The sequence below is a fragment of the Jaculus jaculus genome, chromosome 12, assembly GCF_020740685.1.
Source record: "Jaculus jaculus isolate mJacJac1 chromosome 12, mJacJac1.mat.Y.cur, whole genome shotgun sequence".
Classification (NCBI taxonomy): Eukaryota; Metazoa; Chordata; class Mammalia; order Rodentia; family Dipodidae; genus Jaculus; species Jaculus jaculus.
This window is the reverse complement of record NC_059113.1, coordinates 37,935,128-37,962,878: the sequence shown is the minus strand read 5'-3', so window position 1 is coordinate 37,962,878 and position 27,751 is coordinate 37,935,128. Positions and strand designations below refer to the sequence as shown.

The 27,751-nt window shown below is 39.7% G+C and overlaps 1 protein-coding gene across 1 annotated transcript in view; it reads left to right on the top strand.

The window, feature by feature from the left end:
• Positions 1 to 27,751, top strand: part of Dnah9 (dynein axonemal heavy chain 9) — a 369,830-nt gene that overhangs the window by 232,539 nt on the left and 109,540 nt on the right. Inside the window, exon 50 of the mRNA XM_045131009.1 lies at positions 21,718 to 22,143. Within this exon, the coding sequence (XP_044986944.1) occupies positions 21,718 to 22,143 (426 nt within the window). The remainder of the gene's footprint in view (positions 1 to 21,717; positions 22,144 to 27,751) is intronic.

Below are 27,751 nucleotides of genomic sequence, written 5' to 3'. Positions count from 1 at the left end.
GGTTGCTGCAGGGAAGGCAGCAGGAGCTCAGGAAGCAGAGGATGAGCAGGAAGTGGGGCCAAGATATAAAACCGGAAGGCACACCCAGAGTGACCCACTTCCTCCAGCAATGCTCATTTCCTGACGGTTCCAAAATAGCGCCAAGTGTTCCAACACATGAACCTATGGGAAACATTACACTCAAACCACAAGTCCTTATTTTAAATGTCTCAGATACAGGGTTAAATAATGTCTTGGAGCTGGGTAGACCTTCAGTCCCAGACTGGGAAGGCTGAGGTAGGATTACCATATCCATTCTCTCCCACCCCTCTTTCTCTTTGTCAAATAAATAAGTAAAAAACAAAGGGAGGAAAGAAGGTAAGGAGGGAGGAAGGAACGAAGGAGAGAGAGAGAAAGAAGTGAGAAAGATATTTGTTCCAAATTATTAAAAATTCTACAAAATCAAAATTAATAAGTAATTAGGTAAATATCAATAACATCATTGTAAGTTAATGAAACTCACATGCATAGCATTTGGTGGAAAAAGCACAACTTCTGAGATGTATTCATTAGACAGATCTATTTTGGCTCCCTTTACTCTGAGGGCAGGGGAAGGTCACATAGTTCTTTCTTTTCTCATTTTTCACAGTTGACTTTCCCATCTGGATAACCATGGTTGAAAGGCAAAGAAGGAAGGAACAAAAAGAGGTGGTTAGTCCCATGTCATTACAAAAATGACGCCAGAGAGGGGCTGAAAATCTGGCCTTTTCTTTCAGGAGCTCATGTAAATCTTTAGTCATTATTCCACCAGTCCCTGAGATCTCTTGCTAAGAATGATTCCTCCTGCTTTTCCTAAAAGTTTGGCGATCTATGTTACCCCTTAAATGAGCCCTTCTCAGACAGGATCTAAGACAGAAGCAGGCAGCTCTGCCCAGGAAGTGACTCAGCTCTCCTCCACAGAAAGCACCTGTGTCTCCTCTCCAAGCAGCTCTGAGCCCTGGCCACACACTCCCTAGCTCTAGATTTCTGGACTGTAAGTAAAATCCCATTGCACTGCAGGAGAAACTCACTAACCTATCTTCTAAAAGCCCCTCCATTAGATTTTGTATGGAAGGGACAACCTCATATTCTCCTTTAAGCACACAAGTGGACACTCGCCAAGCAGTATCACTAAAAATCCCCTGTTAATGTCCAACTTCTTTTTAATCCCTAATAAGAATAAAAGGTTTAAGAATCAAAGTACAAGAGAGGACTCGTATTTTTGCAAAACCTGCCATGTAGGTTTGATTCCCCAGTACCCACAAAAAGCCAAATGTACAAAGTGGTGGATATGTCTGGAGTTGGTTAGCAGCTGCAAGAGGTTTTGGCATGCCTACATTAACAGTGTCTCTCTCACACAAACAAATAAAAACATTTTAATATAAGTCATCTCAAACCTTCTTTAGTTTTGCATAGTCAGTTCATGCCTCACTTGAGAACACAGCATCCATTCATCAAAGACCTCAACAAACCTGAGATTGAATTAGTATATTGTAAAATCTTGCAGCATGTGATTATATAAAGATCACATTTAATGTATGATGTCCAATTAAATATTTTATGTATTATTTTTATTTATTTATTTATTTGACACAGAGGAAGGGGGAAAGAAAGAGAGAGGATGGGCATGCCAGGACCTCCAGCCACTGCAAAGTAACTTCAGACGCAAGTGCCACCTTGTGTATCAAGCTAACTTGGGACTTGGAGAATTGAACCTGGGTCCTTAGGCTTTGCTGGCAAATGCCTTAACCACTAAGCAATCTCTGTAGCCCCCATTTAAATATTTTTACTGTGGTGATGTGTGGACACCCTAATAGCAAGAATGTCCAGGGCCAATAAAGCCTTTCAGTGGGCCTCAATCTCAATAGCAGAGAGAAGCATTCTCCCACGGGACTTTGTTTCACTGTCTGATGAGCCAGGAATGGGAGGTTTTTCCAGTGAAGTCCCCAGGAAGCCTTCAGTGCAGCCAGGATAGTTTCTCCCTGGCCCATCACACCAGTACCCATGCCACCCTGCACACCTCCTATGAGACAGCATCCACCCCCTTTGTCACTTAGAATCCTTCCCCTTTCATTGCATTTCACCTAAACACTGCCCGCATTTCAAAACAAAGTTGTCATTCTACACCAATCTTGCCCTTTTCCAATTTCTAGAACTCAATAAAGTGGGGTCATTTTGTTCACATGCCTGTGCTATGTTCACTGACCATTTCTTGTCAAGAAAATTAATGTCATTCATAAGGTCTTTTGACACAGGAATCACATTTCCTAAGATGACTTGAATCAAACTATGGGCTGCATTGTCTACTGTACTGCTTTGACAATGGTTTATCTTTTTTCGTTTGTTTGTTTGTTTTTCTGAGGTAGGGTCCAGGCTGACCTGGAATTAACTATGTAGTCTCAAGGTGGCCTCAAACTCATGGTGATCCTTCTGCCTCTGCCTCCTGAGTGTTGGGATTAAAGGCATGTGCCACCACACTCAGCTTGATAATGGTTTATCTTTACTGAGTCTCCTCTTCCTGTCCTTAAAAATGGAGGTGATGGTAATATAGTCCTTCTACATTATTACACGAATTAAATGAGATAAAGTGTGGAAACCAGATAACCAACAGTAGCTCTTCAACATAACCACTTCTTTTCCACAAAGCTGGGGGGAACAAATGAATGTCCATGAACTTTAATTTGTTGGTTAATTAGGTAACTGATTGATTTACTAATAGAAATAAACACAGAGCATAATAAATAAGTAAATCAAGGAGTGATGGGAGAGAATGTAGAAAGTCGTGTTGGGCCTGAAATCCACACAGGACAGCACGAGAGGTGATTTTGTCTCACCAGCTGGGTGGCCTGGCCAGTCACGGCAGTTATTGCTCCTCTGTTTCATTTCTCAGTGACAGGGAAAGTGGGAAGCAGAGGTTGGTGAGCTCTTTATTGCACATAAGTAGATTTATATCTGTCTATTAATGCGTGCGGTCAATGCTACTTTCAAAATATCTCTAAAATGTATCCCCTCTCCTGCCTGTCCCTGTCTTTCTGTCACCTCCCCTGCGCAACCCCAGCTTCTCAAGTGTTCTGTCTGCCCGTGCCCAGCACTGTTTGCACTCGTGATTGCAGTTCAGTCTTGTATTCATGATTACACACTGAAAAGTAAAATATATATAATATATATTTATATATAATACAATATATGTAAAGCTGTGCTCTAATTTTTTAACTCAATATGGAATGACTCAAGCTAATTAGCATATCCCTTACCTTAATATTTAGCAGTTTGGGAGCTGAGAGAGTTTGAAATGTATTCTGTTGATGATATCAAAATATACAGTCCTCAATTACTAACTTCCACGGTGCCTTAAATCTCAGGAAGCTGAGGCTTTAATGATAATCTCTCCATGCCTACTATACTAACCCCACTAGCATTTAGTAAGCACTGCTGTAACCCCAACTTCTTATGAATTCACTTGTCATCAAGTCTACATGTAAGTAAGATCATGTGGAGTTTGCCTTCCTGGGTTCAGTTACTTCACTTAGCAATGCTTTCCAGATCTATCCATGTGGCCAAAAATGGCACATTTTCAGCCTGGAGAGATGGCTTAGTGGTTAAGGCATTTGCTTGCGAAGACAAAGAACCCAGGTTCAATTCCCCAGGACCCACATAAGCCAGATGCACAAGGAGCACATGCATCTGTAGTTCATTTGCAGTGGCTAGAGGCCCTGGCATGCCCACGCTCCCTCTCTCTCTTTGTCTGTTCTGTCTCTCTTCTCTCTACCTCTCTCTTTGCTTGCAAATAAATAAATAAAATAAAATTTTTTAAAATGACACATTTTCTTTGTAAATGCTGAATCATGTTACATGATATATATGGCCTGTTTTCTTTTTTATTATTTATTTGATAGAAAAAGGGAGAGAATATGGGTGCACCAGGGCCTCCTGCCACTGCATATGAAACCCAGACACTGGATGTGTCTGGTTTTTACATGGGTACTGGGAAATCATATCAAGTGCCATCTTCCCAGCTCCTCATATTATTTCTGTATATTTACGTTAGGTTATCACTGCTTTTGTGAACAATACTACAATGAACATGGAAGAACAGGCATTTCTTTGATGGGCTTATTTCAAATCTTTCACATAATAACCCAGAAGTGAGATTTATGGAATTGCATGAATTTCTCCTGGAAAAATGTAAACAAATGTCTGCTGGCCCACTCCAGTTGGGATGCCAATGACAGAGCAACAAGTCCACCAAAGCCCAGTGTGGTGAACCCGTGGGTTTCCTCACAGAGCATGGGTGAGGGCTTACTTATGGCAGCATGGGTGTCCCCAAAGCAGCTGCATCACCAAAAGCTCTCACATCCGCATGAGAGATGTCTTCTCCACAGTTGCATGACTGGAGTTCTCCTTCAGCTTCCCTTCCACACACCACACGTTATAGCAACTCCCGAGACCACAGACTATGCACAGCAGGGAAGAATCACATACAGAGGCATGACCTCTTTCCGTGAGGGAGGTCCAAGGTTGAGATTCTCGTGCGGGCTGTCACACCATTCCGATGACGGTGGGGATGGTCGCTGTGCTCAGAGAACATGATTCCACAACAGAGTCATACGGTAATTCTATAACTGGCTTTTTAGATGCCTCTTTGCTGCTTTGCTTGTCTGAATTAGTCTACATCAGCAGTGTTCAAGGGTCTTCTTTGCTCCACAGCCTTGCCAAAGCATTTACCTTCTTTGTTTTCACAATAGCCACTTTAACGGGAGGGGGGGGGCCGGGGAAGAGGTCTCACTGTGGTGTTAATTTGCATTTCCGTAATGATTAGTGATATTGAGAGTCTATTCATGTACCTGTTCGCATTAGGTGTGTGCAACATGCAGGCTGCAAGTCACATACACCTCAGGATAGGTACGAACGCAGTCCCACATGACAGTAGAAACATATTAAAAGAGTTATGACATAAGATATTTTTGCCAATTTGTTTGTGACTCAGTTGAGTAATTCTCTAGCATGTACTTTGTAGACAGCAGCTTTGGGTCACATTTTGGAAAGCTCAATATACCTGTTTACCATTCACATGTCTTCATTTATTTTTATTTTTTATTTTTGGGGTTTTTGTCAAGGTAGGGTCTCACTTTAGGTATTCCTTCATTTAAGAAAAATCTGTTCATATTCCTTGATACTTATTAAATGGATATTTGCTTTTCCTGTCTGTGCAATTGTTTTAGTTCCTCATATATTTTGGATATTAACTACGAATCAAGTATGTGTGTTACAAATCTTTTCTTTTAATTTGTAGATTTTTTTTCTTCACTTTGTCATATAGAAGTTGTTGTTTTTTGTTTTTTTTTTTTTTTACTTTTATATTTTGGCTTTTCTGGCCTGTATTTTAAGGAACAAATCTAAAAATCACTTCCCAAACCAATGCTGTGTAGTATTTCCTCTGTTTTCTTCTTCTAGTTTTTCAGTGTTAGCTCTTCTGTGAAAGTCTCCTATGTATTATGAGTTGATCCTTACATGTGATTTAAGTCTTCCATTTCACTCTTTTTCTTATGAGTTCCCAGTTTTCTTACACAATTAAAGAAATTGTCCTTTTCCCATTGCACGTTCTCAGTGCCTTTGTCAAGAATCAGTTGACCATAGACTAATAAGTTCCATAGATGTTCATTTCCATGCCAGTTTCATGCTGTTTTAACTATGATCACATTGTCATGTAGTTTAAATTCAGGTAATGTGATGCCTCTAGTTTTATTCTCTTGGTTTTGTTTGTTTGGAATTTTTTATGACTCCATAGTTATTTGAGGTTCAGATTTTCTATTACACATGAAGAGTAGCATTGGAATTTGAAAAGTGATTTCACTATATCTATAGACCACTTTAGGCATAAAGGACATTTTAACAATATTAAATTCTCCCAGTTCATTAACATAGGATATCTTTCCAATTATCTGTGTCTTTAAGGTTTTATCGTCTCCACTGTGCTGGTCTTTCTTTTCCTTTAATAAATGCATTCCCAAGTATTTTGTATTTTAAGTGTAATTATTTTGATTTTTTTCTCTTTTTTTAAGTTATTTTTTGGTTATTTATTTGAGAGTGACAGAGAGAGAGGAAGAGGCAGATAGAGAGACAGAGAGAGAATGGGTGCGCCAGGGCTTCCAGCCACTGTAAACAAACTCCAGATGCATGTGCCCCCTTGTGCATCTGGCTAACGTGGGTCCTGGATAATCAAGCCTTGAACTGGGGTCCTCAGGCTTCACAGGCAAGCACTTAACCACTAAGCCATCTCTCCAGCCTGATTTTCTGTTTGAAAAATTTATTGTTGGTATAGAGAAATACTGCCAATGTTTGTGTGTTTGTCTTCTGCAACCTTGAATTCATGCATTGGTCTTAACAGTTTGTTAGTGGAATCTTTAGGGTTTTCCATATACCTGAGTATGTTGGTAACAAATAGCAACAGTTTGCTTCTTCCTTCCTATTAATGTGTGCTGTTTATTTCTTTATCTTATTTTATTGCTCTTGCTAGGACTTCTGGTAGTATATTGACTATAAGTGGAGAAGTGGCGACATTGTCTTCTTACATATCTTTTAATAAACAATTGTCATTGTCTGCATTGTATATAATATTACTTGTGATTTTATTATATATGGCTTTTATTGTATAGAAGTACCTTCCCTCTACATTTAATTTGTTGAGTGTTTTTGTTAATCATTTATTTATTTATTTGCAAACAGAGAGAGGCAGAGAGAAGACACACATAGAGAGCGAGAGAGAGAGAGAATGGATGAACCAGGGACTGCAAACAAACTCCAGATGCCTGGGCCACTTTGTGCATCTGGATTCACGTGGGTACTGGGGATTCAAACCCTGGTGGATAGGCTTTGAAGACAAGCACCTTAATTGTTGAGCCCCAGCCACCTTTTTGAGTGGTTCTATCAACAAATGATGTGAAGATGGTTGATGTTTGGTTTTTTTTTTTTTTCCTGCATCTAACAAAGTGATTATTGATTTATTCTTGTACTTCGGTCTGTTAGTTGATTGCAAATATTGAGCCATCCTCACATTCCAGGAGTAAATCCTGCTTGATGACAGTGAACATGAACAATCCTTTCAGTGCAGTATAGAATCCAGTTTACCAGGATTTGGTTGAGATCTTTGTTTATCAAGGACATCGGACTTAAGTTTTCTTATATGGTCCTTTCTTTGTGGCATTAGGGCAATGCTGGTCTCATAAAAAGAATTTGGAGTATTTCTCCCTCTGTGATTTCTGTTTTTGATTTTTGGAAAGGTTTACAGAAGATTGGTGTTAGTGCTTCTTTAAATTCTTGGTAAAATCCATCACTAAAGCTGCTAGTTCCTGGTCCTGATTTTTTTTTAATAAGCTTCAGATGTTCTTTCCTTTTAATTTTTAAAGATTTTATTTTTATTTATTACAGTCAGAGAGAGACGGAGAGAGTAAGAGTGGGCACACCAGGGCTTCTAGCCACTGCAAATGAACTCCAAACGCATGCACCACCTTTTGCGTCTGGCTAACATTGGACCTAGAAAATCTAACCTGGGTCCTTAGGCTTCACAGGCATGTGTCTTAACTGCTAAGCCATCTTTCCAGCCCTGGGATTTTATTTGATGGAAGGCTTTTTATACCTGATTCAGTCTCACCCATTATTAATCTATTCAGATTTTCTAGCTTACAAAATATTTTCTCATACTGGTCTCTTTTGATCCTTTATAGGGGTGATCTCTCTAAAACAAGAGTTCTGTCCTGTCTTCTCTTTGTTTGGTTTCTCCCCTGGCTTCCCATCCTGCTGAGAATACAGACCAGTCATTGTCACAGCTACAAGACTCTCAGAGATTGTGCTTGGGCCACTCTCCCACAATGCCAGTCTCTACTTCTGCCATGCCATTCCATTCCACCCACACTAACCTTGCTGCATCTCAACCATGCCAGCTCTAGCTCTACCTCAAAACCTTTTAGAGTGTGCTTCCATGACTGTGTAAAATGCTCATTCCTGGGTCCTCTGTTCTTCTTTTGGGTGTTTTCCCAAAAGTTCCCTTAGCAAGAAGCAAATAGGAGCTGGGCAGTCAGCAGAATAGATTAAGTGCTTACTATGCAAGTGTGAGGACTTGGGTTTGTATCCCTGGCACCACCTACATAAATGCCAGGTGAATGAAGCATCTGCCTGTAATGCCACCTCTTAGGAGACTGATGTCAGCGATACCCAGACAAGATTGTTAGCTAAACTGCCCAAATCAGCAAGCCCTGGATTCACATGAGTGACCCTACTTCAGTAAATGAGGGAGAGCAATCAAGATAGACACATGATGGTAACCTCTGGCCTTCACATCAATACATATATGTTCATGCACATCCACATACATGTGAACATGAATACATACACATATATGCATGTGTGTATATACATCTATGTATATACATACATGCACACCACATGTACATACACATGCAAAAAGAAACCAATAATATTAATTTCATAAAATCAAGGTTTAAAAGAAAGTATAATTTGAAGAGAGTAATACCTATTACAGTATATCTATTACAGATATCTATTACATTATGCACATAAATGTTAAGTAAGATTTTGAAATAGTAATGGAGAAGGGATTGAGAGGAAATGATTGTAGTCCATGCATGGATCTCAAATAGCTTTTTGTTTGTTTTGTTGTGATGGAGTGGAAAGTACCAGAACAATTACTTCATGATCTCAAGGACACATAGACGTTACCCTCACATCCTTCAGCACTCACAGAACTCACACTTAGGAAACATGTTCCTAGGTTGCTCACTATTATCAAAGTTAACAATAGAGCTTAGCTAATACATAAAAAATGCCTGTAAATCAGAGCTTGGTAGTAACTGTATATTCTGCCTCTGTCTTGGCAGCTTTATTTTGCTTTTATTGCTAAACTGAAATAAATCCAGCATAACTTCCTCTGCCTTAGTTTAGGAATGGTTTATCTTTCAATGTCATGGCCTTTTTCGCTCCACAAAGTTACTCTAACTTTCTATTCCCCATGCATTTTACAGTTAATTTATTTTTATTGTACACATAATATGAAATGTCACTTTTATTGTTAAAATAATTCAAATAGTATAAAATATTTAGGGTCAAATGTAAAGTCATTTTCATTTTCTACTCAAGCCCATTTTCCCCCAGAAGGTAATTCCTATAATAATTTTGGTATATCTACCACCAGAAATTTTTCTATGCATTTACTTTTGCATAAATGCATGTATAAAATATATCATATTTGGTTGGGTATGGTGGTGTAAACCTATAATATCAGCACTTATGAGGCAGAGGAATTGCTGAATACTTGAGATGGACTACATAGCAAGTTCCTGGCAAGCTGGGGCTTTGTAACATGCCCCTCTCTCAAAAAAACAAATATATATGGTATTTTAAGTGCAAGTGGATACTAAAAACTTAGTTTTCCCCATTTATTTTTATTGTATATATAAACATATATTGTATATTTAAAGTATGCAAGATGACGTTTTATATCTATAGTGAAATAATAACCATACCATGAAAACATCAAAGCCATCATCTCACGTGCTTATGTGTATTATAGTGTGTGAAGAACACATAAAATTGATATTGTATTTTATTATTATTGTGTGTGTGTGTGTGTGTGTGTGTGTGTGTGTGTGTGTGTGTGTGTCTTCCAGTGTGTAAGTATGGGTGTGCCTCATGCCACAAATCATGTGGAGATCAGTGGACAAGTTTTGGGTCAGTCCTCACTTGAGGCAGGCTTCCTCCCTGGATTTCCATCTTTATTTTACAACTGCAAATATTTCTTTGGAGTAATTCAGTACAGTTGTTTGGTCCAGCAAAGTGGTGGGCTGAATGATCCCCTTACCTAAAAAGATCTGCATCCTCATCCCTGTGATATGTGGATGTTACTGCATGTGGCAAGAATGATTTTGCAGAGCTGGAGAGATGGCTTGGTTGTTTAGGTGCTTGCCTTTGAAGCCTAAGTACCCATGTTCAATTCCTCAAAACCCATGTAGGCTGGATGCACAAGGTGGCTCAGGCATCTGGAGTTCATTTGCAATGGCTAAAGGCTCTGGAGCACCCTTTCTCTATCTCTCTCTCTCTCTCATAAATAAATAAATATAAAGTAAAATAAAAAGATCTTTTAAAAAGATGATTTTGCAGATGTGATGAAGTAAAGGGCCTTGAGTGGGTATTTGGGGGTATTCTAAATGTAATCACAGAGGTCTCTAGATGTGAAAGATAGGAGAGTCAAATGAGGAAGTACATGAATGGTGTCAGAAAAATTAGGCAAAAGGGTGCTGTGATATGATAACATGAGTCAAGATGTGAGGACATTGATGGAGAAGCTTTGAGTGGATTCCCATTATAGTTTCCAGAAGGAATCAGACCTAGCAGTATTTGCATGTAAGGATTCATGGGTTCTAACAGTAGAAGATAATAAATCCAGGATGTTGTGAGGCACTAAGATTTATATAATCTTTTACAGAAGCAGTGGGAATCTCAATAATCACATTCTTTTTTTTTTTTTCAAGGTAGGGTCTCCCTCTAGCCCAGGCTGACCTCAAATTCACTATGGAGTCTCAGGGTGGCCTCGAACTCACGGCGATCCTCCAACTCTGCCTCCCGAGTAATAATCACATTCTTTTCTGACAGATACTACCAAATGTCTACCCAAGATGCCCACTCATATTGAAACTTACAGGCACAACTTTTCTCACATTTTTGGTACCCTTCAATGTTTTCATTAACTTTAGTTTTTCACACAGAAATGGGTAAAAAAATTACGTCCAATTTTAAATAATTTCTTTGGTAAGATTATACATATATCCACATATTTAGATTTTCCATCAGAAGAGATTCTCTGCCCATTTTCTTTTGAGAAGTTTTCCTTTCTGTTTCTGATTTACAGTTATTTTTCATAGTCCATGGTTATCAATTCTATGGTGTATATGTTGTGATGTTTTCTCCATCATTTAACTTAATATCAACAAGTAATACAAAATTCACTTCTCCATCTTTTAACGTAATATTAACAAGTAACACAACAAAACATTTTATAAGCAAATAATTTGGAAAATTCTAGGTTTACAGAGTTAAAATTCTTTCCATTGGACTTTGAGGCTTTCATTATGGGATAAGCACAATATCAAAAGTGATAGACACAACATAAGAAAATAAAACTTTATGCATATGATGTACTAGTAACCTAAATCCAGCAATATATTTAAATATCAATAGGCTATCAACCAGTAAGATTTATCCAGTATATTAGGCTACTTATAACTATACCCAATCATATTATCTAAAGAGAAAAGGTCTGTAGTTACTTTCAGAAAGAACAAAATGGCTGTGGTAGTTGTTTTCTTGTTGCAGTAATAAAATACTTGACATAGATAGCTTAAGGGAAGAAAGATTTATTTTGGCTCACAGTTTCAGAGGATTCAGTTAATGGCCTCTTGGCCCCATCAGTTGGGCAGTACTTCAGTGGGAGTATGTGACATAGGAAAGCTGTGTACCAGGAAACAGACAGGAAATGGTCAGGGATAATGTACCCCTCCCTCAAGGACCCATACCCAGTAATTTACCCCCATCTTGGCTCCAGTGCCTAAATTTCTATAGCCTCCCATAACTGCACCACCATTTGGGATCCAGGCATTTTAAACATGAGCATTTGGGGAACATTACATATTCTAATGTAACAATGGTATTTAATGCAATCCAACATCCACTACTTATTAAAACTCGTAGCAAACTCAGGATAAGGGGGTGTTTGAACATATTATGAACAGAAGGCAACAAATCCCAACCCCATGTCAAAACCCCTACCAGCAGGGCACTAGATGTAATCCATTGACCTAAGCTAACCATGCTAACAACCCCCTTCACTATTATTACTAAAATATTTGTCCTATATTTCTATGTAATGCAAAAATAAATGAAAAATATTAATCACATACATATTATGAGATAGAAAATAAACTATTATTCATAAATATAAAATTATAATAAAGCATAGAAAATGGAAGGGTTAAGGGCTTAATACAAAATAAATTATAAAATGTAATAGCTTTTCTAATATCTCCCATAGCCAGTTGGAAAATACAATTTCAAAATGACAACCAAAACATAACATACAAATAAGTGTAAGGAAATTTGTTGAAACTGTGAATAAAACTTCACCTTCTTATTGAAGGATATAGAAATGATGTAAATAAACAAATACACATAACAAATTTGTACATTGGAAGACTACATGTTAAAAGGGATGGCATTGTTTCTCTAATTCATTCATAAATTAAGCACTACTCTATTTGAAGTCCAATTTGGTGTCTAATTTATACCTAATGTCATTATTAGTTCGTATCTTTTTTTTTTTTTTTTTTTTTTTTTTGGTTTTTCAATGTAGGGTCTCACTCTAGCTCAGGCTGACCTGGAATTCACTCTGTAGTCTCAGGGTGACCTTGAACTCACAGCAATCTTCCTACCTCTGCCTCCTGAGTTCTGGAATTAAAGGCATACACCAATATGCCTGGTCTCTAATACTCTACTTTTGAGCCTGATTTTTCACTGAAAATATCAAACATTTTCTGTCATAATTTTCAAGCATGATTTTAAATTAACAAAGGACTGTTTCTTTTCATTTGGATATATCATAATTTATTAAGATAACTTCATATTGTTGAACATTTGGTTTATTGAATATTTAATTATTGATTAAATGATATGAACTGCCAGGTGTGTTGCACACACCTTTAGTTCCAGCACTCGGGAGGCAGAGGTAGGAGGATCACTGTGAGTTCAAGGCCATCCTGAGACTACAGAGTAAATTCCAGGTTAGCCTGAGCTAGAGTGAGACCCTACCTAATAAAACAGAAAAAAAAAGAAAGAATGAAAAGTAGAGTATTGGGCTGGAGAGATGGCTTAGCAGTTAAGGTGCTTGCCTGCAAAGGCAAGGGACCCAGGTTCAATTTTCCAGTCCCCACATAAGCCAGATGCACAAGGTGGTGAATGTGTTGAATTCATTTGCATCAGCTGAAGGCCCTGCATGCCCATTAACTGTCTCTCTCTCTCTCCATATATGTGTGTGTGTGTGTGTGTGTATGTATATGTAGATAGAGAGAGAGAGAGAGAGAGAGAGAGCGAGATATACCTCTGCCTCTATCTCTCTATTTCTCTCTCAAATAAAGTAAATAATATTTTTAAAATTTACAAAGTAGAATATTGATTAATATGTATATGTATGTGTGTATATATACATGCATACATCTGTAAGTATGCAAATAATATATTAAAAAGCAAGGCAAGTACTGGAGAGATAGCTCAGCAGTTAAGTGTTCTTCCTGAACAAACATGAGGGCCTGAGGGGCACTAAAGTTGCCCGAGCTCACATCTCCAGAGCGCACATAAAACAGCTGGGCATGGCCATGCATGCCACAAGTAAGCCAAAAGTGGAGAATCTTCAGAGCCCTGAGAACTCTAGAAGTATTAAAAAGGAGACTGGCTCAAAACAAAGCCAGACAGGAGAGCAATGGAACAGCTCCCCTGACATTTCACCCCAGCTTCTGCAGGCCAGACATCCCCCACCACAAGCACACGTATGGGGAGCCACAGGGACACATGCACATGAGCATGTCACCCACACACACACCACACTACAAATACAAGCAAAAAATTAAAAAAATTAAAAGGTAGCTGGGCATATAGAAACTATACTGATCAACTGGTAGATAGCAGCCAGACCAAGAGACCCCCCCCACACACACACAAAATAAAAGGTACTGAAGAACTTCTCTGGGTAGTAAAAATATGAATGGTCCTTACTCCCATTTTATCTTTGCTGGATGTGCTATAATAAGTATATAATTTTTTAATAGAAGGAAAATACAGTGTTGCCTCATAAAATAGTGAAGAAGAAAGAAATTAAACTACAAGAGAACTAGAAGACCGCCTAAGTTCTCAGATCAATTTTAGTGTGTGTGAAAGATTTTCTTATGAACAGAGTACCATATAGTTTAGAAAAAGAATATGAAATTTGACCACAGACACTTTTTAAACTTACACAGCACAGAAAATACCATAAAATAATATAAAAAGGGTGGATACCCTTTATATATCAACAGCTGCCATAAACTGTACTGGGAATCTCCCATATGTATCTCTGTCCTTCACCACTGCCTCCACCCATGCCCCATTCAGTCTTTGCCAGGACTGAGACTGACAGTCATGGTTTGTATCTTCTTGTAACCTTGGCCCAGAGAACACCAGAAAATGATTGAAGGAGGAATGCTGTGTCCCTTTCTTCAGCCCCAGCCTGTGCACAGATGAAGGGTGCAGCTCCCAAAAGATTCCTGACAGAAATCTACCATTTTTCATCTTTCGTCCCCACCCTAAGCCATCCTCCTCTCCTGCCGAGACAACTGTAGAAGTCTGTCGAATGACCACATTCACCTTCCCCTGCTACAAGTATAACCATAGCACAGCCAGCTCTCAAATTTCACTTCATCCTCCCCCAAGCTCTCCATTTCCCTCTAAAATGAAATTAGAGGAAACTCTACACTTCTCAACAATAAGTGCCAGGGCTGAAGCTTGGCTGCTGTGATTGGAGGACACTCCTTTGTTTGTTACAAGGGTAGACTGTGGTCTGTTCACACTCTAGCTATGAAGACTGCTCATATTATGGACTGATCTTGCTCAGTGGCTTTCTTCCAGACCTGCCACAATCTGGAATCCCAAACCAAGCCAATTCAGATCCATAAAACCCAAGATTTCACTTTTATACACAGTTTCTGTGCATACTTTTCCTCAAAGGAGCTGTTATAACATCTTTTTGCCTGCAGGACCCTGACTAAATGGTAACCAAAAAGAAAAGACAAATAGGTTGAAGAAAAATGGGCACATGTCAAGAACCAAAAACCCAAAAATCAAATAGTTCACTCAAATCAGGCATTGTTAGAAAACATATGTGCACACATACATATAAATAACCAAGCTAAATCAATGTCATGATTGCAATTTAACCTATCAAGTTTAATGAAGGAAATAATATGATTTAGTGTTGAAAGTTTGGGAATATATATATAGGCTCCTTCAAATACCAATGACTGGTACTTAATTTCAAGTAAATAATGTAACTATATGTACAATAAATGTTAAAAACAACCCATCAAATTTATTTTTAAACATCTAAGATTTTCACAAAGATTTATACAAAAGAAGATTCAGGAAAACATTATTTGTAATGTAAATTTTGAGGTAATATATGTTTCCAAGAATTATGTATACTTTGCATAAATTATGATTCAGCCTTCTGATGGAATACAAACTTTTAAAAATCCTGATGGAGAAGAAAATCAAGACAGCTGGGAATATAGCTCAGTGGGTAGTGTCCTTGTCTAGTATGCTTGAGATCCTGGGTTTAATTCTCAACATGTCACAAACAGGTGTGATAATGCATGCCTATAGTTCGAGCTCTTGGAAGATTCAAGGATAGCCTGGGCTACAGAAGATGCTATTTCTATTTAAAAAAAAAAATAAAGAAAAAGAACAAAAGACTTTTCCTCCCAGTTCTTATTAAAACTATCAGTAAGTTCTACCAACACCCCCTCCACAAAGCTCTTCCACATCTAATCATTTTCTACCATCTTAGTTGTGAAAAGCCTGAACCTAGGGGTTCCATGCCTCCCTTACTTCCCATTCCTGGTCCACCCCAGCAACACACGTTGTCCACACTGAAACAGGCTGTAAGTTAAGTTGGCCTCGATCTGCCTCTATGCATATTTGAAGCTTGACTGAAAGTTTTTCAGAATTGTGAGTTGTAACCTAACTTGATGTGTAAACAAACTGCAACCTACTCTTGCAACAAGCAGCTGAGCCTCAGCCATTCACAACAACCAAGCTTCAGTCAACCACAGGCCCAAGTGTACAAAGGAGGTTCATCAAAGGCAGACACCAAGCTGTGACCCGAGCTGTGCCGGCCTTATTTCTGCTTCCTGCAGGTCACTCCCATTTCTCTATGAGCATACTGCCCATGTGGTGAATGGAACATCCTGAGCTGTTTTGCTCCATACCACTGCAGGAATATGAAGTTGCAAACAAACCAGTCTTTGAAGCAAGATATGTTTTCATTTTCTCTTAATGTATAAACCAGATAATTTCTTTTCTTGTTTTTGTTTGTTTGTTTGTTTAAAACCCTCCTGTGGCTTCCCACTGAAAAGAAAATAAAATGCAAACTCCACCCCATAGCTTCTGGAACCCTTACAGTCTGACTTCACCTACCCTTTGGGACTCATCTCCACCATTATCCTGACTGTTGTTCAACCCTGACCCACCCTCCATCCTGGTCAAGGGTTCTTTTTCTATATTTAACTGACAGTTTATGCACTAGAACCTAGTGTTATTTGATCATTCTCACTTACCAATGCCTCCTTCTGCCCTTGTCCTCACCTCCTTTCCACTGAACTCCTTCTGAATAGTCCCTCTTTAATTTTGATAACTTGTTTAAAAATATTTTTTTATTTATTTATTAGACAACAAGAAAGAGGCAGAGCATGGGAGGGAAGGGAGAAGCTCCAGAAGCATGCACAACCATGTGCATCTGGCTTATGTGGATCCTGGAGAACTGAACCTGGATCCTTTGACTTTTCAGGCAAGCACCTTAACTTCTAAGCCATGACTTTTTTGCCTACTTCCATTATCCATGTCAAAATGTTGATGAGAAGCTTGAGAGATGGCTTAGTGATTAAGGCATTTGCCTGCAAAGCCTAAGGACCCAAGTTCAATTCAAGGACCCACATAAGCCAGATGTGCAAGATGGTACATGGGTCTGGAGTTGGTTTGTACTGGGTAGAGGCCTTGGCATGCCCATTCATTCTCTCTATCTGTCTATCTATTATTTATCTATCTATCTATCTATCTATCTATCTATCTATCTATCTACCTCTCTGTCATATAAATAAAAAAATATATTTTAAATGTTGATGAGCTCGATATTGCGGAGGTCTTGTAGAGGTAATGGCAGACTTTGTAGGGTAATTAAGCAATAGACATGAAGTTAGAAGATACTATCTCAAAGCACTCCTCCCTACCCCTCTGGCTCTTCCATTCTTTCTGTCCACTCTTCTGCAATAGTCCCTGAGCCTTGCATGGTATAGTAAGGATGTCTAATTTAGCACTGAGAATTCATCTGTCACTTATTTTCCATCAGTTTTGTGAGTCTTGAGTCTCCTCTATTGTCACTGTTATCTGAAAAAAAAAAAGACTTTCTTACCAAAGGTGAGGGCAGTACTAATTGTGGACATAAACATAACAATTTGATGAGTACAGCATATCCTTGTAGTCAACCAGTAGCAGTGGCTTCCCCCTGGTGTCCAACCATGGGTTTTGGACTTGGTTTTCAGTGCTAGGGATGAATTTGTTTTCATGCAATGGGTCTCAGATCCAATTAGCAGTTGGTGACCTCCATAAAAGTCATGCCACTGTAGCACATATTGGTACTAGGGAATAAGAGGTTAAAGTGAGGTCAAGGGAGGAGATTGAGGAAGAAAGGGGGTAGCAGAGATAACCAAAACTAAAGACATTATGGAAAATCCATAGGGAAACCCACTTCTTTGTTGACTAATTTAAAATATAATTAAGAACAAAAAGAGAGATTGAGAGGGAGAGAGAGATTGGGGGCAGAGAATGGGTAATGCTGCTTTCAGAAGCCATTAACGTATTATAGGAAAAACCCAGATGGGGGCGAGGAGGATACCACCCAGTGAGTTGTTGGTCATAGAGGCCCCCAAAACAATAGAGGCTATTGCCAAGGCTCTTGGTAGTCCTCCAAAACCATATGGTAAGTCCCTTATTGCTGAGACACTACAAGGGTTGGTCATGGATCACTGAAAATTCAAACTAGGATGACACTAGATGCCTTCTCCCACCTAGCTAACTGCCATAGCGCTTAGAAAGTGCTACAGAAACTTCTGGGGAAGAAGTCTTGCCTCCCCGACTGTAGGTCCACCCCGTGTGCTACTGGCATCCAGCTGGGATGTTGGTCTTAAAAATGGCTTCCCCAGACCTCCACCCCAGCTGACGTAGTATCTTCATACCACAAGCATTCCCCATCCCATCAGCCCTAGTGTGTGTGTTTTTTTTTTCTTTTCTCACTATCAAAAATATCAGATATAAGACTGGAGAGGTGGCTTAGTGATTAAGGCGCTTACCTGTGAAGCCTAAGAACTCCTGCTTGAATATCCAGGTCCACGTAGCCCAGTGATGCAAGCATGCAATGTCACACATGCGCACAAGGGAGTGCATCCATCTGGAGCTCATTCATAGCAGTCTCTCTCTCTCTCTCTCTCTCTCTCTCTCTCTCTCTCTCTCTCTCTCTCTCCCTCTCTCCCTCCCTCCCTCCCTCCCTCTTTCTCTTTTTGTCTCTTTTTCAAAAATAAAAAAAATTTAATTATCAAATATATCTCTTTTTTGTTGCTTGTCTCACAGTGGTGAGTATGTTATGTCAGAAAAAGATGAGCATGCTTGTGTTTTTCCAGGTCAGAACTTCTTGAATAACAAATTCACAAAATACAACAGTTTCAATGGCAATAATTTCCCAAATACTCCTTCTTTTCTTGATACCCCTGACTGAGGCAAATATAGGTTCTTTTCTTTCCATTTTAACTACTAATGTTAACTCTCAAATCACAATTGTGTGTGTGTGTGTGTGCACATTCGTGTGTGTGTGTTATAGATGTCTACAAAGAGTTAAAGATGCAAAGAGTTGCCAAGCAGCCTGATTGGTGTGACCTGAGAAGCTAATAGAAGTATGGAAGTCTCTGTTTTGATAAGATAACCTGCTGAAGGAGAAGCGGGAGCAGCTGTTGTCCATAGGCAGGCTGCAGGCTGCAGGCTGAGAGCTGAGCTACAGGAGTGAGGTGATGTGAAGGGCAGGATAGGGTTCAGACCAATGGACAGACAGATGAATGTCTAGACAGGCAAATAGGTGGAGAGACAGATGGCAGTTGAGTACACTGTATCAATACTGGGGGCAGAGCCGTGCTGAAGTCACAGTTAAAATTCCTTGGCTTACACAGGTGGTCAGATAACAGGTCAGTGGGGAACCATCACCATGGCAGTACTGGATGTCCACTTCTCTCTGGGGTGTAGGTGAGAGAGTTATATATACCCTTTCCTTGGTCTGGCATGTCTGATAAATTCTCGGGCCTGGTTTTCCTGGTATGATTTTAATATAGCCATACGACCTGGCAGATCCAGAGGCTTACAGCTCCAGGCCCAGAGCTGAGCTAGGGCCTCTTGCTCCAGGCGTTAGAAGGCAGAGATATAAGGCTCCAGGCACTCAGGTTGGAGGCTTATCATTCAGGGCTTCAACCACCAGTGACCCTGAACTTGGCAGTTACTGAGATGCTTGGCCTTCGTCAGCAAAGGTGATGGCAGAGGAGATCCACCAGCAGCTTATGGTTCTTGTACAGGCTTCAAGTGGGCAAGATTATCAGCCCTACAGCAGCATGGGGGAGAGCCCTTAAACCTGGCTGTCTGAGATCCTCTAAGCCTCAGAAGCCCTCTGAAACTCTTTCACTGAGCAGGACCCATAGTTTCTTGCCTTCGGCTCTTCACAGTCATCATTGTGCTTGTCACCTGTGTCCCTCATCACTTCCAGGACACTTCAGTTGTCCTCTCCTTGCTACTGCTGCCTTCTCTGCTGTTACCGGCCCACTGCCGCTTCCAATTTCCTCTCATCATGTCACTAGCTCGGCTAAACGTTTTAATGATAAAAACCAAAAATAAGCAAGAGAAGACCACTCAAGGGAAACCTGTGATGGTGCCTGGTGCTATAGCGCCAGGGAGCAGCACAGAAAGCAGTCTCCCAGATGACTCATGAGCATGCTCCATAGCCTGCGAATGTAGTCAGAAAGGGCACAGGCAAGGGTGATTGCATCCATTGCAGCAGGGCTTCCTACAAACAGAGGCTGCGCTCATATGAATAGCAGCCCCTCATGCAGATGGAGGACTGTGTGTGTACCAATCAGAGGTCCTCTGCTAGGTCCTCAGCACAAGGGCCCTGCTTGCACAGCTTCCGGAAGGCATCCATGGAGTGCTGAGAGTAGCTAGTGCCAGCATGAAGGCTGCCCAGCTGACTGCACGGCTGATGGTCCTTCATTGAAGGCAGTAAGTGAGGTTTTCCCCATTGACAAAATCAGCCCCATACATAAGGGGTTTTGTCAGTGAAAGGGGGACTGAGACAGGCTCCACACTGTCACCCTCAACTGCCTGATTCCCTTTGACTCTTAAGAACGTGAACTCAAGCTATACCCTGGATTCAGGGCTTCAACCTAGCAAAGAATTCCAAGAAGAGGCAGTATGAAGCAGAGTTAAAGATTTTATAAAAGATATTTTAATCCAGTCTTAAATATGAGGGTAAGGGGAAAGAAAGGATGCTAGAGGGAATGGCATGCCCAAGGGCATGGGTGTGGGCTACTCTGAGAGGGGGTCACTTGGGGAAAGAATGAGGCAAACTCAAACGTGGCTGTGGGAGTTTCACAGGTCACCTTGTACAGGTTTCTAGAAGCCTTTTGGAATTCCATTGTTCAGCGGGCCCCTAGGGGATTCTCCCCTGCCCTATCTAAATTTCCCTCTTTGAAAATTGAGATTTAAGGTGGTTGTGGAGGCATCACAATCTGATACTGTAAAATCAGGAGTGACTAGGTTTGTACAAGGGATATAGGACATAGCTTTAACCATCAATGAGGTTTTGGTGGGAGAGTCCTGGAAAATCTAGGCTTATAGGTGGGAAGGGAGGAAAGTCCTTAAGTAGTTGTAATTGTGCTGGAAGGCTTGCTTACCTGCTGGTGAGAGGCTTCAACAAGACTCCCAAACAGGAGGGCTCCTTTCCCTTCTCACACCCCCAGAACTTTCCTTATCTTTCTATCCTGTCTTGGTGTTCTGGCCTTCGGAGTGCATGTCACAGCTAGCCTCCGGTCAACCTCATATGCTCATCCTTGCCACAACCTCATGAAAAGGTTAGTGAATGCCTCTGGCCCCAACTTATAGCTGAGGACGCCAGGGTCTAGAGCATAGGTGATGTGCCTCGGACAGCCTTTGAGCGACATCCTTCTACATCAGGTGAGACTTGTAAGAGAGGACAGAGTCAAGAGCAGGGAGAGTCAGCTGACTCACAAGCCATGCCTGGCTTTCCGTCTGAATTAGTTCTTGGCAGAAGCTCCCATTTTGCTATCAGGAAAAGTTGACTGTACTTAGAATGAACTCATGGAACAAAGCAGTTTAATTAAAAAAAAAAAAATTAGTTGAGTTTTGGTGCTATTCTCTTCAATCCAAGATGGAAATTAATTTATGATAACCTTATTTTTTTAGTCATGTCATGTCACATATTTCAGAGTATGCTGGCATCCTTATATTTTTCAGCTGAATGTGAAATAACGGTGTATTTCTAATGGGCTGCAAGTCAGTGCTGAAAAACATAGCCAATCTCAGTAGCTGTTCGGGGTAGTCGGAAGCCCCCAGGGAGCAGCTTTGCTCTCCTTTTGATGAGTCATGATATTTAAAATTCAGAGAACCACTACAGGCTTCAGAGCAGCCTGTCAGATTAATCACTTTGCAGCCTAACTCCATTAGCCGCCCAGGACAAAGAAGCCTCATTCATCTTCCTCTAACGACCTCCTTCTCTCTTTTCAGACCAACCTGACAGAGCTGAAGTCATTCGGCTCCCCGCCTCTGGCCGTCAGCAACGTCAGTGCTGCGGTGATGGTGCTCATGGCCCCCAGGGGCAAGGTGCCCAAGGACCGCAGCTGGAAGGCTGCTAAGGTCACCATGGCCAAGGTGGACAGCTTCCTGGACTCCCTCATCCACTTTGACAAGGAGAACATTCATGAGAACTGCCTCAGAGCCATCAGGCCCTATCTTCAAGACCCTGAATTCAACCCAGAGTTTGTGGCCACTAAGTCCTATGCCGCTGCAGGCCTCTGCTCCTGGGTCATAAACATCGTGAGGTTCTATGAAGTCTTCTGTGAAGTGGAGCCCAAGCGCCAAGCATTGAGCAGAGCCACCTCGGACCTCACAGCTGCACAGGAGAAGCTGGCAGCCATCAAAGCCAAGATCGCTGTGAGTGAGCCATGAGTCCCCTGCCCTTATGCAGCATGGCCAGCCCCTACCCACGGCCCCTTTCCAGCCACCCAGGGCCTAATGATATGTTTCCCAAGCAGAAGCAAGAAGCATGCAAACAACATTTTTTATGCAAAAAAAAAAAAAATCCTCCCTTTTCAATAGGGTGTGTCACATATCTTCCTCCAACATGATATAGGCCAAACAAATCGACTGGACCATTGGTTTCTAGCTCTGGTCCACCAGTGCCTTCTCCTCAGAGGAAAGAGGATCACAGATACTTAGAGCAAAGAGCCATGAATTTAACATTGCTATGCTTTTGTTAGATGAGAGAAAAAAAAAAAAGCTTAAAAATAAAACAAAAGGTTAAGATGTGGAAATTCTTCCTTTATTCCTTCTAGAAATACAGGTCATAGCCACCTCACTTCCACCAGTGTGGAGATGTGGATGTGCTAAAGGAGACTGTATTGTTTTATGAGTTTTTTACTTACTTTTTTCAAAAAATATATTTTATTGAAATTTTCGATATATGTACAAATGTTGTTTTGATCATAGTCCCCTCTCATCCCTCTCTCATGCCCATACTCTCTTATGACCCTTCCAGGGAACACCTGCCTCCCTCCAGTAAGTTCCTCTCTATTGTTTTAAATATCTGTCTTCATTTTATTGTTGCCTTGGTCATATTGATGGGCTCAGTATTATTGAGGTAAGAGCAGCCACTGTGGGGTCATGCATACAGTAGCCACCAAGAGCCCAAAGTAAAACACTGCACAGCACTCCTCCCCGTCCTCTGGCTCTTACCTTCTTTCTGCCACCTCCTCTGCAACACTCTCTGAGCATTGTGAAGTGTGATGAGATCTCTCCTTCAGCGCTGGGCATTTAACCATCGCTTCTCCTCAGCACGGGGATGTGTCTGAGTTTCCCCTCTAGTCCATCACCATCCATGAAAAGAAGCTTCTCTGATCAGAAGTGAGAGCAGCACTACTATATGAGCTTAAACACGAGTATTTAGAGGGTAATTTGATGGGCACAGCAGATCCATCTAACCAAAAAATAATAGTAGGTCTTCCTCTAGTGCCTATGTGCTTCCAAGCCATAGGCTTTAGACTAGGTTTTCAGTATGAGGCTTAAATTTCTATCCATGGAGTGGGCCTCAGATTGAAACAGAGAGAAGTTGGTTGCCCACATAATAGTCATACCACTCTTGCACCAGTGGGTTTCTGGATGGTTGGCTCTGTACTGGTTAAGAGCATTGATGGCTTTTCTCCCCTAGAAGCCTGCATAGCACTTTCCAGCACTATGTCAGCTAGCCAGTAGAAAGCAGGCTTTTAGCTGAATACCAGCTAGACTTCTCATTGTCTAACAACAGACTCATGCACTGTGTTTAGCAAAAGGGTCTTACATTCCATTTCTGCTGGGGAACAAAGAACATAGGCAATAGCCTGTATGATTTTCATGAGCTCATGAGCTTCCCTGGCCAACAAGTATTTTTGGGGGGGTGGGGGGTTCCCAACCCTAGTATTGGAAATTTTTTATGACAACTTGTAGCGTAAATTATATTTTTAGTTATCTAACAAATAAGTAGGTTTCCATTTGGCTTATTCATATTGTCTTTTGTGTTGGTTAACTCTTCCCCTACTCCCTTTTCTCTCTCATCCCCCTTCCCTAATTGTCTTTAGATCTTTCTGTGCAGAGAATTCACTCCACTCTTAGATATCTGATATCCCCTCCCTCTAAGACATCACCACTTTTCCCCTGTCATGGCCCTTTTCTAGCTTCTTGGCTTCAAGTACTAATTCTTATCCCATCTTATATATTAATCTAAAAATTCGATGCGAGGATCCACATATGATAAAGAACATGTGGCACTTGTTTTTTGTACCTGCATTACCTCACTTAGCACACAATTTTTCCAGGTCCATCTACTTTTCTACAAATTTCATTTTTCTTTGCAGCTGAATAAAATTGCACTATGCATGTAACCACATCTTCATTATCGATTCATCACTGATGGACATCAAGGCTGATTTCACTCCCTATATATTGTGAATAGAGCAACAATAAATTTGGAAGAAGCTGTGTCTCTATAGTAAAATGTAAAGTCATTTTAAGGTATATGTGTAGGAGGGATATAGCTGCGTCATATGACAGGACTATTTTTCTTCTTCTTCTTCTTTTTAGGGGGATGGATTAAAGGTAAGGAACCTACACTATGATATCCATAATGGCTGTACCAATTTACACTCCCCCCTACAGTGAATAAGTGTTCCTCTTTTATCACACTTTCACTAACATTTGTTGTCACTTGAATTTTTGCTGACAGCCATTCTGACACAAATGAGATAGAATCTCAAAGTGGTTTTAATTTGCATTTTTCTGATGATTAAAGATGTTGAACATTTTAAAATTATTTTTGACCTGGATGTGGTGGTACACACCTTTAATCTCAGGATTCAGGAGGCAGTGATAGGATTGCTGAGTTCAAGGCCAGCCTGGGACTACATAGTGAATTCCAGGTCAGCTAGAGCAAGACTTTTACCTTAAAATATAAAACAATATTTTTGGCAATTTGTATTTCTTTCAAGAACTCTCTGTTCAGTTTCATGGCCCACTTTTATTGAGCAATTTGTTTTCTTTATTGCCTGGGTGGTTTTTTTTTTTTTTTTTTTTTTTTTTTTTTTTTTTTTTTTAGTTCTTTATATATTCTAGATATTGACCCTCTGTCCGAACTGGCAAAGATTTTTTCTCCCATTCTGTACGAGTTGACTCTTGACAGTTTCCTTTGCTGAGCAATAGCTTTTTAGTTTCATGAGGTCTCATTCATTGATTATTTGCCTTATTTCTTAGGGGTTCTTTTCAGAAAAACCCTCCCTTCACTTATAACTTGAAGAGTTCTCCCCACATTTTCCTTTAGTTAGTTCAGGGTGTTAAGTTTTTGTGCAGGGTGAGAGATAGAGTCTAGACTTTTTTTTTCTTTACCTGTAGATATCCAGTGTTCCCAGCACTATTTGTTGAAAATTCTGTATTTTCTCCAATATGTGTTTTTGGCATCTTTGTCAAAAATCAGGTGGCTATAGTTATATAGACTTGTGCCTGAATCTTTTGTTGGATTCTGTTGATTTGAAAATAAGAATAATTTGACTTTCTCCTTTCCAATCATATTCTTTTGTTTTGTTTTGTTTTGTTTTTTGTCTTATCACTCTGGCTAAGATGTCAAGTACTATATTAAATAACAGTGGGTATAAATAAAATAAAAATAAAAAAGCCGGATGAGGTAGCACATGCCTTTAATACCAGCACCTGGAAGGTAGAAGTAGGAGTATCACTATGAAATTAAGGCCAGCCTGAGACTACATAGTGAATTCCAGGTCAACCTGGGCCAGAGTAATACTCCACCTTAAAAAAAAAATAAAAATAAAAAGCTACAGTGGAGATAGTAGGCATCCTTCTGTTTCTCCAGATCTCAGTGGGAATGTTTTAAGGCTTTTTTTACATTTCATATGATACAGGCTACAGGTTTGGCATATACAGGCTTTATTATTTGTGATATGTTCCTTTCATACCTAGTCTCTTTTTATTGTGAAAAGATGTAAGGTTTTGTCAAAGGCCTTTTCTGCATATGTTGAGATAATTAAGTGATTTCTGTCTTTGAGTCTACTTATATGTTGAACCATCCCAGCCTCCTTGGAATAAAATCTATTTGATTGGAGTAGATGATATTTTTAATATATTCTTAAATAATATTTACAAGTATTTTATTGAAATTTTTTGCATCTGCGTTCATTGGGGTATTTGTCTATACTTCTCTTTTTAGTTGTGTATCAGTCTCATTTTGCTATTAGTATAATTCTGGTTTCATAGAAGGAGGTAGGAAGAATTTTCTCCTTTTGTCAATTTTGTGAAACAATTTGAGAAGCAGTGGCCTCAGATCCTCAACAAAGTTCTGATGGAATTCTGCGGGGAACCCATCTGCACCTAGATGTTTTTATTGGGAGATTTTTTTTATTTACTGCTTTGATATTGTTTATTATAAATCTGTTATTTATCTCATCTCATTTTAAGTTAGGTCAGTCATATATGTCAAGAAATTCATCTATTTCTGTTATTTTCCACTTGATGGGATATAGCTTTCTGAAGTATATACTTACTATTCCTTCTATTTCCTTGGTATCTGTTGCAATGCCTCCCTATATATCTCTAATCTTTCTAACGTGTCTTCTCTTGCTTACTTTCCATTAATTTAGCTAATGGTTTACCTACCTTGTTTATTTTATCAAAGAATCAATAGCTTCATTGATTCTTTTAATTTCTTGTTGTTTTTGTTTCTGCTTCATTTTTTCTGGCCCAATTTTTTTTTTTTTTTTTTTTTTTTTGTCTTTTGAGGTAGGGTTTCCCTTTAACCCAGCGTGGCCTGGAATTCAATATGGAGTCTCAGGGTGGCCAGGAACTCACAGAAATCCTCCTACCTCTGCCTCCCAAGTGCTTGGATTAAAGACATGCACCTCCACATCCTGCTTGACCCAATTTCTTAGGCTTTTTTCCAACCTTCATATATATAGACCATATACTAGGCTCATAATCCCATCACCCTTCTTTCCCCCCCCCCAAATTCTTCCTCCAGTGAATCCCTTCTTTCTAGCTAGTCTCTCTTCTGTTTCAATTCAATCATTTTTCCCTCCTATTATGCAGCTCTTTTGTAGGTAGTGTCTTCCACTGTGACGTCATGAATATCTAGGACACTTTGTATGTAGAAGACAGTATTGTAAGCAGTCCTAGCCCTTCCTTTGGTTCTTAAATTCATTCTGACTCCTCTTCTTCAATAGTCTGTGAGCACTGAGGGTGTGATAGAGATGTGTCTCCATTGTCTCTTCTTCTCAGCACTATGGTGAATATTGACTCACTCCCAGTGGTTACTGCCATCTGAATAAAAGAAGCTTCTCTAACCAAAAACAGGAATAACATTAATATATGTCTGGCCTGATTTTTGTTATTTTTCCATCTATTTAGAATTGGTTTGTAATTTTTACCAGAGCCTTCAGATGCATTATTAATTTATTTATTTGTGATCTCTCTATTTTAATAATGTGAGTATTTTGAGCTATAATCTTCATTGTGTTCCATAGGATTTAGTATGTAGTGTTTTTATTTTCATTTAACTTTTTAGGTTTTTTTTTTTTTTTTACCATCCTGTTGATTTTTCCTATAACCTATTGGCTGTTCAAGTGCATTGTTCAGTCTCTAGGAGTTTACTTTCTATTGTTTCTCTTGTTACTTTTCACATTGTCATTGGATATAATTGATGAAGCTTCACATTGAAACTATGAACCTGATAAAAATCCTTTCTCCCCATAAGTTGCTTCTGGTCAGGCATTTTGTCCCAGCAATGGGATGCTAGCTGCTGCTGCGATTCTGCATTTCTTGAATGGAATCTTCTGTAAATGTCTTTTAGGCCCATTTGATTTATGATGTTCTTTAATTCTATTGTTACTCAATTTTCTGTCAAGATGACCTGTCTAATGGTGATAGTGGGATATTGAAGTCACCTACTGTTATTGTTTGGGGATTTATCTCTCACTTTTTGTCTAGTAGAGTTTGTTTTATAAAATTA